General features: G+C 51.7%; 1 protein-coding gene across 5 annotated transcripts in view; it reads left to right on the top strand.

Moving 5' to 3' along the window:
• Nucleotides 1-13193, top strand: part of DNMT3A (DNA methyltransferase 3 alpha) — a 473310-nt gene extending 460117 nt beyond the window's left edge. For all 5 annotated transcript variants that reach the window (XM_073673658.1, XM_073673656.1, XM_073673660.1 and 2 more), the window contains one exon: nt 12078-13193. In XM_073673658.1, coding sequence (XP_073529759.1) covers nt 12078-12219 — 142 coding nt within the window. In that variant the 3' untranslated portion in view covers nt 12220-13193. The remainder of the gene's footprint in view (nt 1-12077) is intronic.
• The last annotated feature ends 5493 nt before the right edge of the window (nt 13194-18686 follow it).

Raw genomic sequence — 18686 nt, 5'->3', positions numbered from 1 at the left:
ATATCTGGTGACTGCCCGTTGCCTCCATCATCAGTATCTGGTGACTGCCCGTTGCCTCCATCATCAGTATCTAGTGACCGCCCGTCACCTCCATCACCAGTATCTGGTGACCGCCTGTCACCTCCATCATCAGTATCTGGTGACTGCCCGTCACCTCCATCATCAGTATCTGGTGACTGCCTGTCGCCTCCATCATCAGTATCTGGTCATCGTCTGTCGCCTCCATCATCAGTATCTGGTGACTGCCTGTCGCCTCCATCATCAGTATCTGGTGACCGCCTGTCGCCTCCATCATCAGTATCTGGTGACCGCCCGTCACCCCCATCATCAGTATCTGGTGACTGCCCATCACCCCCATCATCAGTATCTGGTGACTGCCCGTCACCTCCATCATCAGTATCTGGTGACCGCCCGTCACCTCCATCATCAGTATCTGGTGACCGCCCGTCGCCTCCATCATCAGTATCTGGTGACTGCCCGTTGCCTCCATCATCAGTATCTGGTGACTGCCCGTTGCCTCCATCATCAGTATCTGGTGACTGCCCGTCACCTCCATCATCAGTATCTGGTGACCGCCTGTCACCTCCATCATCAGTATCTGGTGACTGCCCGTTGCCTCCATCATCAGTATCTAGCGACCGTCCGTCACCTCCATCATCAGTATCTGGTGACCGCCTGTCACCTCCATCATCAGTATCTGGTGACTGCCCGTTGCCTCCATCATCAGTATCTGGTGACTGCCTTTGCCTCCATCATCAGTATCTGGTGACCGCCCGTCGCCCCCATCATCCGTATCTGGTGACCGCCCATCACCCCCATCATCAGTATCTGGTGACTGCCCGTCACCTCCATCATCAGTATCTGGTGACCGCCCGTCACCTCCATCATCAGTATCTGGTGACCGCCCGTCACCTCCATCATCAGTATCTGGTGACCGCCCGTCACCTCCATCATCAGTATCTGGTGACCGCCCGTCACCTCCATCATCAGTATCTGGTGACCGCCCGTCGCCTCCATCATCCGTATCTGGTGACTGCCCGTTGCCTCCATCATCAGTATCTGGTGACCGCCCGTCGCCCCCATCATCCATATCTGGTGACCGCCCGTCGCCCCCATCATCCATATCTGGTGACCGCCCGTCGCCTCCATCATCCGTATCTGGTGACTGCCCATTGCCTCCATCATCTGTATCTGGTGACCGCCCGTCGCCTCCATCATCCATATCTGGTGATCGCCCATCACCCCCATCATCAGTATCTGGTGACCGCCCGTCGCCTCCATCATCAGTATCTGCCGACACCTGGCTATTGAGTTTAGTGTCACGGAGGAGGCAGACGCAGGTCTGAGTTTCAGGCCTGATTTCTCTCTGATTCTTTGCTGCAGAGATGAACCTCTCTCTCCTTATTCTTTTAGGTTGGGTAACACTGCAGTGTGGGCCACTCTGTTTCACCCCAGGACCACAGGATCGACCTTCATCATCACAGTTATATCTGTCTCTAGCTTTGGTCCTGCTTTGCGCTGCATCTTTCCTTTAGCCACTCCTGGCGACGTCGTCCTCGCTCCACGGTAGTCCAGCGGTGGGTCCGGTCCATTTCTTTGCCCCTTTCATCTCCTGCCACCTAGTATTCTCTGCGGTCTCCTGCGGCTTGTGAGCCAGACCACTTCCTTCAGGTCTCCTTGATGCTGCCGGCGGCACTCCTGGCTCTCCAACAGTCCTTGGATTCAAATTTAGTCCCCGGTTTCAGTTACGGCCTAGTTTGTTCCCGGCGGGCCACACCACTTACCTCACCAGCCAGTCTGGCTTATTCCTGCTGTTCGGGTAGGCTCCCCTCTTTCCTTTTTTCATTCTTTTTGGCGCTGCCATTTTACCCTGCATCGTTATGAGAGGTGATCTTAGTGGAATTAGCCTTTGTCTCTCGGCACTGGCCTGCCTCACCTTAAGGTTCGGTATCCCCACACCGCCGTCCCGCCACACCAGACAGCCATCCAACCTCACTAGCACACCATCCGGCCTCCCCTCGTCATTTCACGCCGCTGCCCCTCCACTGTCCATCGTCAGCTGAGCTCCAGGACCAGGTAGGCTGTTTGTCTGTCTCACCACCGGCACTCTCTCTCATTTCTGGCACCGGCTGTCTCTTCTTCTTTATCTCTGTTCTTCTCTGTCTCCCGGAGATGATCGCGCTTGAGACCTCACAGCTGGGACTATTCCACAGCTGGGACCCTGCAGCCTGGTCGATGTTTTGACCACTTCACCGCTCAAGTGAACATGACTACTCCCGACTATTTGCCAGAGGGCGTCTGGACTTTGAGCAGTGTCTTTTCTCATTTTTAGGTCATATCGCACAAGCTAACAATATGGTACTCTCATCTCTTCCCAAGGTGTTTCAGATCAGTGAGCAGACCTTCCAGGCAGGTGTAGCACCCAAGTGAAGCAGTCTGCGCACGCTGACCTCAGAGCAGCAGGCAGGAATGTCAGCAGGCTGTATCGTGGAAGCAGACCAGGCAGTGCTCTTTCCACTTTCCTTAGCCTGTTCCACCATGTGAGACCCCTTGCAGGGTATATCACACTGGCAGACCAGACAATACTCTGATCTCCTCCCTGAGTAAGTCTGACCACCGGGCTGAGACCCCTCAACCAGAGGTAGCTTGCAACCGATCCTGGCCGGACTCTTGCCACCCGTTTTCATACGTGAGTCCATCAAGCCAACTGAGACCCCGAGTATTGCATATCGCACGGATAGCACTTCGACCATATTCCTCAGCAAGTCAATGCAACAAGGGAGGCATTTTATAGGGCTGACCCTGCACACAATCCAGTCGGCACTTTGAGGCGAGGGTGACTGACTCTTTAGTTGTTTTCACTTTGCAGTGATGGATTCTGGCGAGTCACACTGGTGTAGGCTTCTTCAGCCAGCAAGAGTTTTCTGTTTCGTGGTACCTTAGACCACCTTAGAGATCAGATACCCCAGGATTGACGACCACCAGAAGCCCTAGGGTTCGATCACCTCATATCTTTTTTTCCAGTGGGCTTCATTTTTGGGAATTCCCCATATTCCCCCCCTGCCCTTGTGGATGGTAGGCTGCCCTTGTCCCTTGGTAAGGGGCCACTTTACACATTGTTGAGTGTCTGATGAAGCATCCCTTTGAGGCAGCTAATTCAGTGCTGTGGTTCAGCCCTCATGTTATCTCAGCCTCCACCAGTCCTGGATGGCGGGGTTAGAGAATATTGGCAACTATCAACTTAGGTTGTGTTGATTGGACCGTCAGGACGTTTGGAGATTTTATGTCCCTCGAAGGTCTCCCAGGATGCCAACCTTGTCCACTAGAATTTCCTTCAGCAGGTGACTGGTTCAGAACAATGGTCGATGCCTTTCTACATACAAAGGAAATCAGAACAAAAGTTCTTCGTTGTCCCATTTCAGACTGAAAACTTTGAATACTAAACTCCTAATTCTTCTGGTTGGGTCGTGAACTCTTCTTCTTCGTTGCAGATGCCCCATTGTACCACCTATAACATCCAGATAGAACTTTCCCAGGGTTTTCTTTTTCACCCAAATTCTCGGTCGTTTAATTTTCGGTATCCCGGTTCACACCGCAGCTCTGAAGGCTTTGAACCTTCCTGATGAGGATCACAGCACAAAGGCCTTACACGTCGCATTTTTTACCATTGCATATGGACGTCCTCTACTACGTAGGTGCGAGTTTAACGGCAGATCTCCTATGTTGTTCTCTTTTTAATTTTTGCATTGTGGTCTTGAGCCAGGGTTAAATCTCATGGGTCAGATTTGTGCCTTGGCTGACTTCTTCCAGAGATACCTGACTTCCAAACATCAGGTCAGAACTTTCTGCCAGGGCAAGGCAAAATGCCGTCCCGTCCCCCCCTTATATTCGTGGGACCTCAGTCTTGTCCTGGATGATCATCAGTCTCCTCTTTTCGAGACGATAAGAGACATTTCAGCAGCAGAAGGGAAGGAAGGGAGACACAGATCCATTACTAGTGGTAGGCAGAGCCCCACAGGATAGTTCACCTCAGATTTATAAAAAGTGACGACCGGCCCCTCCAGCTTAGGCTCCTCCTACCCCCATGTTCCTCAGTCTGAAATTTGAGGTCGCAGAGGATAGTCGCTCCCTTTGCAGCTCCTCAGAAGATTTTCTTATTTTTATTCCGGAGACCTGGACCTGGACCCCCCGTGGTCTAGAGGTCTCAGGGGGTCTCAGCGCTACTGAGACCCCTGACCCTCCCCTGGCAGATCAGAGAGGTTCCCGCAGAACCCTGCTGGCCCCGGGGGATACAGGGCGCTCCCTGGCGGAGACGCACACCGCTCGTGTGGGGTCCCTGTGCGCTCCGCCGTGGGGGGGAGCAAGGGCCACGGCGCCACACATCCCTGGGGGTCCCTGTGGCGCTCAGCTGGGTAAGTGCTCTTATGGAGTGCTTTCAGCGGCAGCCGCTGTCACTGTATATGTGTCTTGTGGTGACTGGTGTTTTTTTCTGCCTTGCAGGGATTTCTCCTCTGCATGCAGCGTTTGATCCTCGGCGGGCAGGGGAGCGGGGACGGAGGATTCGCGCGCTCTGTTCATATTCGGCGGGGGGCGTGGCTTAACGTCTCTCTGCTGTCGGTTCGTGACAGGAAGTGCCGGGAAAGCGCGCGCTGGAGATGTCCCAGCCCCTTCTTCTTCCAGCCAGCGTCCATCCTCGTGCTGCGGCTCCTACTCCCTGCTCCCCGCTCCCATCACACCGAGAAGAGCAGTCTCTACGCCAGCTGGCGAGTCTCTCCTGCCTTTTAGGCAGAAAGTTCCTTCTACAGCGCAGAGCACTTTCCTTATGTCCTAGCTGACAGGGTGTGCTGTATACGGCGCTGCTTCTTCCCTGCTGAGATGGCTCTGACACACACCTCACAAAAAGGGTAGTGTGGATCAGTAGCATTAACCCCTTCTGAACGGGGTCTGGCCCATCAGGCTGTTAACCCTCTCTGGAGGTGCACCCTTCTGGGATCAGAGGGTGCTTCTCTCTAGTGTGTCAGGTTAACCTTTGCTCCGCAGGCCGCTGGGGTAGCTTTTTCTCCTTCTAAGGAGGAGCTTTAACCCTTCAGTGCTTGGTGATTTTTTGTGCAAGAACAGGCTGTGGTAGTGGAATTCACACATCCTTGGTTACTGCACCCATTGTAAGGTTATTACCGCCTTATCCGCGACGCTCGCAACTGTGTGGGGGCATGTCGGATCAGGGACCAGGGGGCGCGGACCTCTCTCCCGGTCCGCTTCAGGATCGGTCACGCGTATCTGATACGCCGGGGTCTTCAACGGCGTCAGTTTCGACGGTAGTTGGGGGTCTCAGTGATGTTAAGGTGGAGGCGCTCACTCGCTCCATTGACAGTCTGTCTGACTTCCTGGGTCATTGGGTCTCTGCTAAGTCCCAACCAACGTCACGAGGCAAGAAGCGTCACAGGCTTGTGGCGGCTCCGTCTCCTCCGCGCAGTGTGTCGGAGGCTTCAGAATCACTGACACTCTGCTGGTGAGATCTCCGATTCTGATGAAGAGGATCGGCGGGGTCGCTCTGCTTCGCTTTCGGGCCGCGTGGACGCTTTTGTTGAAGCTATGCGGGAAGCGTTACAACTGTCTGAAGAGGTGACGAGGCGCCCTGGCAAATCGGCCCGGCTGTATCAGGAGTCGCGTCGGGCTCGCTCAACGCTGCCGATGCACGAGGAACTTAACAAGGCGGTGGAGAAAGAACGCCTGTGTCCGGATAAACGCTTCCAAGGGTTGCGGTTGTTTGATGCCCTGTATCCCTGTTCCACGGATACGATCACTAATTGGGTCCCCTCTCCTGAAGTGGATGTGCCATTGTCTCAGCTGAGCAAATCCTCTTTGCTTCCTGTTAAAGGGAAGTCGAGTCTCCAGGACCCGCTGGACAGAAGGACGGAGTTAGCGGCAAAGTCCATCTACGAGGCCGCGGGTCACGGATTCCGAGCGGCCTTGGGGTCCATGTGGGCTGGTGAGGCTTCTCTGCGGTGGTTGGATCAGCTGCGGACGGCATGGCAAGATGGAACTCCGCTGTCTGAAGTGGAAAGGCTCTTCCAGCTCTTGGAAGAAGCGGCCCTATATGGCAGGGACGCAGCGCTGGATACTACTTCGGTGATGTCCAGAGCTCAATCCTCAGCCTTCACTGTCAGGAGAGCACTGTGGCTTAAACAGTGGACCGGAGACGCAGTATCCAAACAAGGTTTGCTGAGTCTGGCGTACAAGGGTGGTCAGCTGTTTGGTTCGGACCTCACAGAGCTGATTGCCAAGGCCAAAGATACGGCTTTGCCGCAGCGAAAGGCAGCGGTTTCTACGTCCGGCAAGTCAAGTGCCGGTAGTGGTCGTCGGTCCTTTCGGCCCAGGGGACGGTTCGGTCAGCCCTCTTGGAGATCGGGTCGTCCCTCGTCTTCCGGAAAAAAGACCTCCCAGAAATCCCATACTCCCTGGAAACAACATTTCCGTCAGGACAAGCGGGAGGTTGACAAAAAGCCCGCTAAGGCAGACTGACGCCAGGAACCCACTCGAGAGCTCACGGGTGGGAGGTCGTCTGCTACAATTCGAGTCGATTTGGGCGTCACACATATCGGACGCCTGGGTGACGCGGGTTATGTCGTCAGGCTATTTCATAGAGTTTCATTCTCGACCCCCGGACAGGTTTCGTCAGTCGCGCATCCCGTCCCTTTGAGCGGTCTGCCGGTCCGGATTCAGACGGACAATGCGACAGCGGTCGCATATATCAACCATCAGGGCGGGACGAGGAGTTCCAGACTCATGATGGAGGTCTCTCGGATCCTGGTTTGGGCCGAATCCAGGGTTCCAGCCATATCCGTGATTCACATCCCAGGAGTGCTGAATATCACGGCGGACTTCCTCAGTCGCGAGCAGGTGGATCCCGGGGAATGGGGTCTTCATCCAGAAGTTTTTGCACTGCTGTGCTCCCGTTGGGGGACTCCCCAAGTGGACATGATGGCATTCCGATGTTCATGTCCAGGTCCAGGGACCCGGAAGCTGTGGCGGTAGATGCTCTAGTGGCCCCATGGGACCAGTTCGAGCTGATCTACGTGTTTCCGCCGGTATCTTTACTTCCACTGGTGATCCGGCGGATCAAACTAGAGCGTATTCCGACGATTTTGGGGTGCCGGATTGGCCGCGGAGGGCGTGGTATTCAACGCTGGTGTCTCTTCTGGCGGCGCCTCCGTTTCCACTGCCTCTTCGCCCGGACCTGCTAACCCAAGGGCCCATTCGCCATCTGGACCTGAAGTTGCTTCGTTTGACGGCGTGGTTCTTGAGACCGAGATCTTGACCCGTCGTGGGTTTTCGGCCGAAGTCATCGCCACCTTGCAGGCGGCCAGAGGTCCGGCTACGACCAGGATTTATCACAGAACTTGGGAGGCCTTCTATTCATGGCGTTCTGGATCGTCAAGGAACCCGAGGGCTTTTTCCATTCCCAACTTCTTGGCTTTTCTGCAATGTGGTTTGGCCAAGGGTCTGGCGGTTGGTACCTTGCGGGGTCAGGTATCTGCACTATCCGTGCTTTTTCGGAAAGCTATTGCCTCGCGCAGGGATGTGCGTTCATTTTTTCACGGGATTGCACGTCAGTTCCCGCCCCGGAGGGCGTTTGTGGCTCCTTGGCAGCTCAATCTAGTCTTGGAGGCTCTTCAGCACGGGCCGTTTGAGCCTATGGATTCAGCTACGCTTTACTTGCTTTCTTGGAAGGTGGCCTTCCTGGTGGCGGTCACCTCTTTGAGAAGGGTTTCTGAGTTGGCGGCACTGTCTTGCTCGCCCCCTTTTCTGGAGTTCCACTCGGATCGCGTGGTGCTTTGCACCCGTTGCGATTTTCTGCCCAAAGTGGTGTCGCGTTTCCACGTCAATCAGGACATCATGTTGCCCTCCCTCTGTCCGAAACCAAGGAATCCAAAGGAACGGGCCTTGCACTCGTTGGATTTGGTGCAGGCTTTGAAGTTCTATCTTACCATCACGCAAGGGTTTCGGAAGTTAGACTCTCTTTTTGTGATTCCTGCTGGTCGGAGGCGTGGTCAGCGGGCTTCCAAGGACACTATAGCTCGGTGGATAGGTTCGGCTATCCTGAAGGCGTACCGGCTCAAGGGCAAGCCTTGTCCGGTTAAGGTTCAAGCTCATTCCACGAGAGCAGTTGGTTCGTCGTGGGCTTTTCGTCAGGGGACCTCGGCAGCGCAGCTCTGCCGGGCGGCTACCTGGCGCTCCGTCCACACTTTTACTAAATTTTATAAAGTGGACGTGAGTGCTTCCGCCGATGCGGCCTTGGGACGCAGGGTCCTGCAGGCGGCGGTGGTTTAGGTTATATCTTTATCTAGTTTTGGCGCTTGTTGCGCGCTTGACTAAGTTGTTGGGGTGTTGGCGATTCTGCCACTGTTTCCCACCCTTGAGTTCTGGACTGCTTTGGGACGTCCCACTAGTAATGGATCTGTGTCTCCCTTCCTTCCCTTCTGCTGCTGAAAGACGGATTTTGGTAAGACCTTACCTGTAAAATCCTTTTCAGCGAAGGAAGGAAGGGAGACACAGCTCCCTTCCAGGGCAGAAGTGCATTATTGTTTTTCCAGATGCGGCGCGACTCCTCTCTGATGGCGGTCATCTGGGCGGGGGTCGGCGCGCTAGGGCTCTGTTCCAGCATTGCCAGCTCATCGCAGTTGTCAGGTCCAGTGAGTAGTGCCTGGGACTGTGTGGTTTCTTTCTGTTTATATGGATAACCTGTTCTCTCGCATTTCTGATTTTTCAGAAGGGGTTGTGTTCCGCTGGTGTTGTCTGCTCTTCCTTAGCTTGTGTACGGACTGAGGAACATGGGAGCAGGAGGAGCCTAAGCTGGAGGGGCCGGTCGTCACTTTTTATAAATCTGAGGTGAACTATCCTGTGGGGCTCCGCCTGCCCATAGTAATGGATCTGCGTCTCCCTTCCTTCCTTCGCTGAAAAGGATTTTACAGGTAAGGTCTTAACAAAATCCGTCTTTCTCAGTTCCGGCTTTCTTTCAAGGTGATTTCTTTCCTCTTCTTACATAGTAACATAGTCTTTAAGGTTGAAGGAAGACCTAGTTCAACCCATAGCCTAACATGTTGATCCAGAGGAAGGCAAAAAAAAACCATGTGGCAAACACTAAGCTCCACATTGGGGAAAAAAATTCCTTCCTGACTCCATACGGCAATCAGACTACTCTGTATTCCCCCTACAAGGTCATTAATAAATATGTTAAAAAGAAGAGGGCCCAATACTGACCCCTGTGGTACCCCACTGTTAACTGAGACCCAGTCTGAGTGTTTTCCATTAATAACCACCCTTTGTTTCCTATCACTGAGCCAATTCTTAACCCACATACATATATTTTCCCCTATCCCCATTGTTCTCATTTTATGTATTAACCTTTTGTGTGGAACCGTATCAAAAGCTTTTGAAAAGTCCATATACACAACATCCACTGCATTTCCTTGGTCCAGACCGGAACTTGCCTCCTCATAAAAGCTGATCAGATTAGTTTGACAGGAACGGTCCCTCGTAAACCCATGTTGATATTGGGGGAACCGTCCCTCGTAAACCCATGTTGATCTTGGGTCATGAGGTTATTCTTCTTCAGATACTCTAGTATAGCATCTCTTAGGAAACCCTCCAGGATTTTACCCACAGTAGAGTTTGCCATTGCTCGCTGGTTTTCATCTACCATTGCTGAAGATCGGGCTAAGCCAGGGTACGTACTGCTGGGTGGGCACTGCTCACATCGCCCAAGCAGTAGACGCTTCCTGAGCTGTTCGCCTGTGGGCATCTGTTCCTATACTCTGTAGGGCCGCTACGTAGGTTTCAGTCCTTCTCTTACCTTTGCATCCAGAAGGAGACTGCGAGCCTTGGCTTCTCAGGTGCTAATCTGAAGGTTTCCTATTCCTCCTCCTGCAATATTATTAGTCTTCCCACCCCAGAGACCTCTTTTGAAGATCCTATGGTTTCTAGTGTCACCCAATGAAGCGTCCCAAGAAAAGAGGGTTTTTGGTACTCACCTAAAATCTATTTCTTGTAGCCTTCATTGGGGAACACGGCTCCCTCCCTTGTTTGGGTGGTCTTTCTTTTGCTATTTCTGAATAGCTGGGTGTCGGCAGGTCAGGTGCAGCTTGTCTGGGAGGAGACGACTTTTTTCTTAAGATGCATTCTTATTGTCAGCCTCCAGGTGGCAGCATATACCCATGGGCTTCCTGGATCCCCCCAATGATTTTACATTGGTTGCTAATAATTCTCTTCCTTCATTCACTTCCTATTTTGTAAATTGATATTTTTTTCCACGCTCCTATTTTCGGAAGCTTCTTACTTTGCAGTATTTTTTTCCACACATGCCTAAAACTTTTGCACAGTATCTTTACATTGTTGTATAACGGGGTTTTTTTTATACCTAATATTTTTCTAGATTTTTGTTTATTTTATGAGTTTTTATCATTTTCTTCATATCGCAGCGATTCTGTATATTTTTATATAATATATCATGATTCTTTCTTATAATATGTATAAGATATAATATATTATTTTTTATATTGTCTTGAGTATTGACACATCCCAATCCATCAGTAACGATGATTAGCCGGCCTGGCACAGCGACATCGCAGCGACATAGCGTCAGGCCGGCTAATCAAACGAAGAGGTCAGGTAAGAGGCCGTACTCCTGCCCGGTGCCACGGCTGAGGTCAGGTAAGAGGCCGTACTCCTGCCCGGTGCCGCGGCTGAGGTCAGGTAAGAGGCCGTACTCCTGCCCGGTGCCGTGGCTGAGGTCAGGTAAGAGGCCGTACTCCTGCCCGGTGCCGCGGCTGAGATCAGGTAAGAGGCCGTACTCCTGCCCGGTGCCGCGGCTGAGATCAGGTAAGAGGCCGTACTCCTGCCCGGTGCCGCGGCTGAGGTCAGGTAAGAGGCCGTACTCCTGCCCGGTGCCGCGGCTGAGGTCAGGTAAGAGGCCGTACTCCTGCCCGGTGCCGCGGCTGAGGTCAGGTAAGAGGCCGTACTCCTGCCCGGTGCCGCGGCTGAGATCAGGTAAGAGGCCGTACTCCTGCCCAGTGCCGCGGCTGAGGTCAAGTAAGAGGCCGTACTCCTGCCCGGTGCCGCGGCTGAGGTCAGGTAAGAGGCCATACTCCTGCCCGGTGCTGCGGCTGAGGTCAGGTAAGAGGCCGTACTCCTGCCCGATGCCGCGGCTGAGGTCAGGTAAGAGGCCGTACTCCTGCCCGGTGCCGCGGCTGAGGTCAGGTAAGAGGCCGTACTCCTGCCCGGTGCCGCGGCTGAGGTCAGGTAAGAGGCCGTACTCCTGCCCGATGCCGCGGCTGAGGTCAGGTAAGAGGCCGTACCCCTGCCCAGTGCCGCGGCTGAGGTCAGGTAAGAGGCCGTACTCCTGCCCGATGCCGCGGCTGAGGTCAGGTAAGAGGCCGTACTCCTGCCCAGTGCCGCGGCTGAGGTCAGGTAAGAGGCCGTACTCCTGCCCGAGGCCGCGGCTGAGGTCAGGTAAGATGCCGTACTCCTGCCCGGTGCCGCGGCTGAGGTCAGGTAAGAGGCCGTACTCCTGCCCAGTGCCGCGGCTGAGGTCAGGTAAGAGGCCGTACTCCTGCCCGATGCCGCGGCTGAGGTCAGGTAAGAGGCCGTACTCCTGCCCAGTGCCGCGGCTGAGGTCAGGTAAGAGGCCGTACTCCTGCCCGATGCCGCGGCTGAGGTCAGGTAAGAGGCCGTACTCCTGCCCGGTGCCGCGGCTGAGGTCAGGTAAGAGGCCGTACTCCTGCCTGGCTACAGACCGGTGCTGTGCCCGATGAAATGGGGTGTGAAGATTCCTCTGCACCTATTCTCTATCTATTTTTACTTTCTTTTCTATCACTATTTCTATATTTTTACTTTATCTCATTATTTTTCATCTCTTCTTTATTTCTTTTATGTCTTGATTAGCTTTTATTCTTTATATTTTGATGTATTTTAATCAGGATTGTTCCGTGTACATTGTCTGTGTGTAATGAAACCTTTCGGACTCCAGAACACTTTTCCCAGAGGTTTTTAATTCCGGTTTGTGTCGTCTTTTGCTCCAGGGTTTTCGGCTTCCCAGTCCACTATACAGATGTCTCCAACATGAGCCGTTTGGCCCGGCAAAGGCTTCTTGGAAGATCTTGGAGCGTCCCGGTCATTCGTCACCTCTTCGCTCCTCTTAAGGAATTTTTTGCCTGCGTTTAAGTAATTGAGGCAAAAAGGACCTGAGGCCGATATCTAACCTTCCAGCTCCCCCCCAAAAAAAAGTCTCTCTGCTCCTCTCTCAGCTCCACCCAGGAAAGAATCATTCAAGAAACAAAAGCTCGTGAGAGAGGGGCCTGCAGCACTGAGGAGCGAGCGGGCGGCCTGAGATCTGAGCAGATACTTCTATGTAACTTCTTGTTCCATGTTACACTCTCCTTTTAAGTCTCATTTTACTTTTTTAAGTTTTTACCTTGATGTTTTTGTAAGGGGGAGGGGGGATCCCTTTTATCCCTTTCCTGTTTTTAGTACGGTAGCGGGCTGCGGATCTTTAAAGACGTCGTCCCAGTGAAAACGTCTCGAGAATTTGTGCAGCCACTTTCAGGTTTTTTAACTTTTAGTCCATTTTAGAGATTATAGTTTCTCCCTCCTCCCCTTTTTTTTTCCCGGTGCTAAGAGTCGGGTTTTTCCGGTTTTAGTTTTAAGGGTCTTTTAACTGATCAGCAGCCACCCACCACTGGGGTCCAGTGGGGGGGGGGGGGGGGGGCGGGAGGGGAAAGCTGGGCTTTATTTTTTTAGGCTGCAGATTAAAAGGATAAGTGAATATGAACACACAATGCAAACGGTCCATGATCTACATGTCGTGGACGGGGAAATCACGGACATAGCAGCACAACGAGGGGCTACACGTGACCTGCCGCGTATGGTCCACGCCCTCTGAGCACACACTGAAGCCCACGTCTTCTGACCGGTGCTGTTCCGTTACCGCCTTCTGGGGCCGACTGTGCCCACCGTACGTCACATTGTCCAAACCTCTCATGTTGTCTGGGTCTGATCACCTTTAATGTAATGACTGGGAATACTGAGGATATCTAGATGTATCAGCATTTCCAATGTTACATGTTACCAGGAGAATGTTGCTGAGAAAAAAAACAGAATTTTAGATATATTTTTTTTTTTTACAGTATTTCAGGTGCCTCAAGCAAGAGGCCGGGAAAAGACATCAGCTCAGACAGCCAGCGCTGACCTCTATCACTGTTTACAGCTCTAATACTGTATGTGTAATACCAGACGCTCTACAAGTGTGTGCACAGGCTCCTACGTGCTATACGTAAGGAGAACCCGCTCTGCCGACCGAGCGCCACCACCGCCCGGGCTCTGCCGACCGAGCGCCACCACCGCCCGGGCTCTGCCGACCGAGCGCCACCACCGCCCGGGCTCTGCCGACCGAGCGCCACCACCGCCCGGGCTCTGCCGACCGAGCGCCACCACCGCCCGGGCTCTGCCGACCGAGCGCCACCACCGCCCGGGCTCTGCCGACCGAGCGCCACCACCGCCCGGGGACAGCCGCAGATCTCACAATGGTGCTTCTATCTTCTCATCCATATCCACGCCCAGATAGCCGGAGCTCGACACCTGTAGATTAAAGGACCCAAAATATATATATATAGACTATATAAAGATGTACGACTTATATCCTGTATACCTAATGCTACTCTATATATTATACAGTGGTATTACTGTATGCCCTTAGTTTTCTCTGTGATTGGCTGTAGTGGTCCATATTGGATCTGGTGACCATTATTCGTGTAGGGCACAAAGTGTTGCTACTAATGGTGTCATTGTCTGTCAGTGATTAAGAGGTGGCAAGATCAGTCAATGATAGCAGACGCTGTAGCTTTAAGTATTTTTGTGACAGTGATAATTGCTGTTAATTATGCAGTATCTGTCAGTGGTTGAGCGTGGGGCAGTAGCTGTCAGTTAAGCAGGGGAGGTAGCTGTCAGTTAAGCAGGGGAGGTAGCTGTCTGTGGTTAAGCAGGGGCGGCAGCTGTCTGTGGTTAAGCAGGGGAGGTAGCTGTCTGTGGTTAAGCAGGGGAGGTAGCTGTCTGGTTAAGCAGGGGAGGTAGCTGTCTGTGGTTAAGCAGGGCGGCAGCTGTCTGTGGTTAAGCAAGGGCGGCAGCTGTCTGTGGTTAAGCAGGGGAGGTAGCTGTGGTTAAGCAGGGGAGGTAGCTGTCTGTGGTTAAGCGGGGGAGGTAGCTGTCTGGTTAAGCGGGGGAGGTAGCTGTCTGTGGTTAAGCGGGGGAGGTAGCTGTCTGGTTAAGCGGGGCGGCAGCTGTCTGTGGTTAAGCAGGGGAGGTAGCTGTCTGTGGTTAAGCGGGGCGGCAGCTGTCTGGTTAAGCAGGGGAGGTAGCTGTCTGTGGTTAAGCGGGGGAGGTAGCTGTCTGGTTAAGCAGGGCGGCAGCTGTCTGTGGTTAAGCAGGGGAGGTAGCTGTCTGTGGTTAAGCGGGGCGGCAGATGTCTGTGGTTAAGCAGGGGAGGTAGCTGTCTGTGGTTAAGCGGGGGAGGTAGCTGTCTGGTTAAGCGGGGGAGGTAGCTGTCTGTGGTTAAGCGGGGGAGGTAGCTGTCTGTGGTTAAGCGGGGCGGCAGCTGTCTGTGGTTAAGCAGGGGAGGTAGCTGTCTGGTTAAGCAGGGGAGGTAGCTGTCTGTGGTTAAGCAGGGGAGGTAGCTGTCTGTGGTTAAGCGGGGCGGCAGCTGTCTGTGGTTAAGCAGGGGAGGTAGCTGTCTGTGGTTAAGCGGGGCGGCAGCTGTCTGTGGTTAAGCAGGGGAGGTAGCTGTCTGGTTAAGCAGGGGAGGTAGCTGTCTGTGGTTAAGCAGGGGAGGTAGCTGTGGTTAAGCGGGGGAGGTAGCTGTCAGTTAAGCGGGGGCTGTAGCTGTCAGTTAAGCAGGGGAGGTAGCTGTCTGGTTAAGCGGGGGAGGTAGCTGTCAGTTAAGCGGGGGCTGTAGCTGTCAGTTAAGCAGGGGAGGTAGCTGTGGTTAAGCGGGGGAGGTAGCTGTCAGTTAAGCGGGGGCTGTAGCTGTCAGTTAAGCAGGGGAGGTAGCTGTCTGGTTAAGCGGGGGCGGCAGCTGTCTGGTTACTGTTGGGCAGTAGCTGTCAGTGGTTAAGCGGGGGCGGCAGCTGTCTGGTTACTCGGGCCGGCAGCTGTCTGTGGTTCAGCAGGGGGCAGTAACTGGAGGAGGAGACTGCTGTTGAGTTCAGGGGCAGTAACTGATTATGCAGGGGCAGTAACTGATTATGCAGGGGCAGTAAATGTCACTGATTTAAGTTGAGACAGGAACTTGATGGTTAAGCGGGGGTGATACCTTTTTTGATTAAGAAGAGGCAGTAACTGGCGGTACTTGAGCAGGGTGGTAACCAGCGGTGTCTGCTATTAATTAAACAAGGACAGTAAGTTGGGGATAATCCCGCAGGAGTTGTACTTGTCAGTGATTAACCAGGAAAGGCAGCTTTCAGTGATTAAACAGAGGCAGACATCTTCAGTGATAGGAGAGGTTGGTTGCTGGAGGTAACTGTCAGTAATTGATGATCGGCAGTAATGCTCTGAGATTAAGCTCAGATAGTGACCTTTATTGTTGAATCCAGTGGCGGTACCACTGTACGAGCAGCCGTCAGCTCTTCAGCCACGGTGGGAAGAGGCGACTGCCATTGATTAGACAAGGAGAGAAACTCCTTAATCAGCGTTTGTGAGTTAGCCAGGGTTGGTGACCGTCAGTGATTAATCGTGCGCTGTAATCACCGATTAATGTAGAAATATATGGCACTCTGTGGATATGAGATGTAGGGGGTCCACCGATTAGTCAGGGGCAGTAACTGTTCAGCTATGTTTATCCTTGTACTTTTGTAAGAGGTTTATTGTGAACAGTAGGCAGTTCGGCATCCAGGGAGCTCTTCATAAAATCATTCTTCTTTATTAACCCTCATTGATGTCCACCTTGAGCCTGTGTGCGCGGCGTGGCCGACATGATTCAGACTGCAGAATAAAATGACCGGATGCCTGTCAGCTGGAGCGCACACACGGGCTCCATGTGGATTTTATTATTGTCTGAATAAAGTGTGATTGATGACGAGCTGTCTGGAGCCGGACTATCTGTTTCCCAGTTGCTGTTGCCCTGTCTCGGGGCTTCGGCGCGCGTCAGGAGCGCTGCCCTTGAGGTGACGATATCTGTCTTAATACCTTTATTGTGTGCACACACTTGTAGAGATCATGTAGAGTTCATGGTACTAACTTATTACTACTGTATACAACACTTGGTGCTTTCCATAAACGGGATGATTAAAAACATCGGCTTCCAACGGTGCCTTAACGAGAACTTGTCTCCCTCGAGCCGCAGGGGATATTTGGCGCTTCCTGGACATATATACAATCACGGTGCTGACTATGTGATCTGGTGCTTCTATGCTAGACATGTGCCTAATATACCAATATCTGACCGACCAACGACACAACCGAGGAGACGTCACCGGGACTATATTTTGTCCACGATTCCCGGGCACCGGTCGTCTAAATGGGGGGTAAAATAAATCATAATCTTCGTATTATACACAATTCCATTCACACTCGCAGAGAGTGCCTTATACCATCCTATGGCCAAGCGTTACGCTGGTCTTGTATTTTATCTCATCGGTGGAATTACGTGATATACACCCATCACTCATTGGTATTGACCCACTTTGAGCACATTTGACCCCTCTGTACAGTAGAGCGAGGGGTCGGTTATAACATCTTCTGTTGCTGTTGAACGCTCCGATCTTTCCAGTTCAGATGCGATTTAGAAAAGTCACCTAATATTAGTGTCAAAAAAGCCGAGCAGCGTAAACCAATCCATAGGTAGATCCCAACAATTGGCGCTAATTGTCTTCTCCCATGTATGGACAGGTGTCAACGGTGCCTTATTGCCAATATGCTTTCATTAAATTGGCACCAGCTTTAATGTTCAAATATTTCTGGTGAACTGTCTAAAACCAACGCCATGGCTTCACGTATGCCAACTATGCAGGCCGGTATCCTCTGGCCTGTTCACACTAACAGAGCTATGCAACAGAAGCATAAGTTGTGTCAAAGGTTCCCGATCACAGCATTACCATCTGGAAACGGGATGGTTTTACCTTTCTGTCGAAACCGGCTACTTCCCTCGGGCCCGTTCCAATCTATTTTGCATTTATTGAGAGTGTGCAAAAATCCCAAACGTGGACCAACACTGGTGCTTGATTTTTACATTTACTGTATTACAGGGGGGGGGTAGCTTCCTCCCAAATGAGTGCTAAATCATACTGAGCTTCCAATGGAGCATCTCAGGCAAGACCAGCCTCATGCACCTCCAGCGGAAGAAAGATGTTTTTAGTCATCCCACAACATCAGACAATAAAAATACCTGCTTTTTATACTCCTGTTTATAGACAAGGTCTTCAAGATATACATGCTCTAATACCCCTCAGCTCAGAGGGGTTGTTATATGATCGTTATTATGTTGTATGAACATCAGTGATACTGGGATCCTAGGGTTTTAGACTGCAGGGGTTGGTGGTACAGTTGTGGGGTCCACAACCACCCCTCTGCTATTTTATATCATATAACCAGATGGAACATTCTGATCGCTTACATTCATCTTGTCTCTTTGTGTTAAGAAGGGTCGACTTTGACCCTCAGTTTTTTCCTTTGTATATGATGTGAACATTTTTATTTTTTGTGTCCAAGTACTTGATGAAGGCAGGGCTGTGCTGTAATGTTTCCTGTTCTCACGTTATCTTATGTTCCACTTGGTCTGTGTTTTATCATCGTGTTATTTTGCTTTAAATAATCAAGCAGCCAGGGGCTGTTTGCTGCATCTCGGACCTGTAGACTCCTGGCCGACCATACAGTTGAGCTTCTTGCCACCAACCAACCAACCCTGTGGAGTTCTTAGCACAAATGTTATGTTTTAGGCCTTAGCTACATGATAACATCTTGCATCCACTATCATATTCCAGGCTGTTGTTTGCCGTTAGCCAAAAGTGCTGACATTGTTGCAGTTCTCCTATTTGGATAAGAACATTATTTGTTAACTTTTAGTTCTATTTTTCTTATTAAAGTGATTTTTCTTCATACTGTGCTGAAAATATTAGTGCGATGAAATAGAAAATATTTCTGAAATTTCACTGGAAAGTTCCAGAAATACTGAGTGTGAAGGAAGCACCACTAACCCACAAGTTTCCTTTAGTTTTGACTTATACTAATAAGGGATCTTGTCAATGATATGAACCTGACAGAAGAAAGGTTTGGCAGGGAATTGACATTTTCTTATCACCTCCAAAGCCAAAATGAATCTGCGCTCTACTCTGAAGAATACCGTAGTAACTTAACAACCCAAAACTTCTCTTCCCAAGATTTGGCCCATATTCAAGTGTAGAAGTCGTTGAGAAATGTATTGTCATTTCCTATATTATTGAGCGACACCATGGAATAGGTTAACTCTGCCGTCACCCAATGCTCAAGGTGGGTCTTGGTGAATCCTGAGGCTCAGAGCTCTGGTTTGGTCCTATACCAGTATGTTTTAGTAAAATACCATATAAAAAGATAATGGAGGTCCTGGATGGTGCTGGGGAAGTGACACATTACAAAGTCCACAGGGTTAATGTGATGACTGATATTCA

The sequence above is a fragment of the Phyllobates terribilis genome, unplaced genomic scaffold (genome assembly GCF_046119375.1).
Source record: "Phyllobates terribilis strain yellow unplaced genomic scaffold, ASM4611937v1 Scaffold_3__8_contigs__length_932513732, whole genome shotgun sequence".
In the NCBI taxonomy this organism is placed as follows: Eukaryota; Metazoa; Chordata; class Amphibia; order Anura; family Dendrobatidae; genus Phyllobates; species Phyllobates terribilis.
This window is presented reverse-complemented; position numbering and strand designations above follow the sequence as displayed.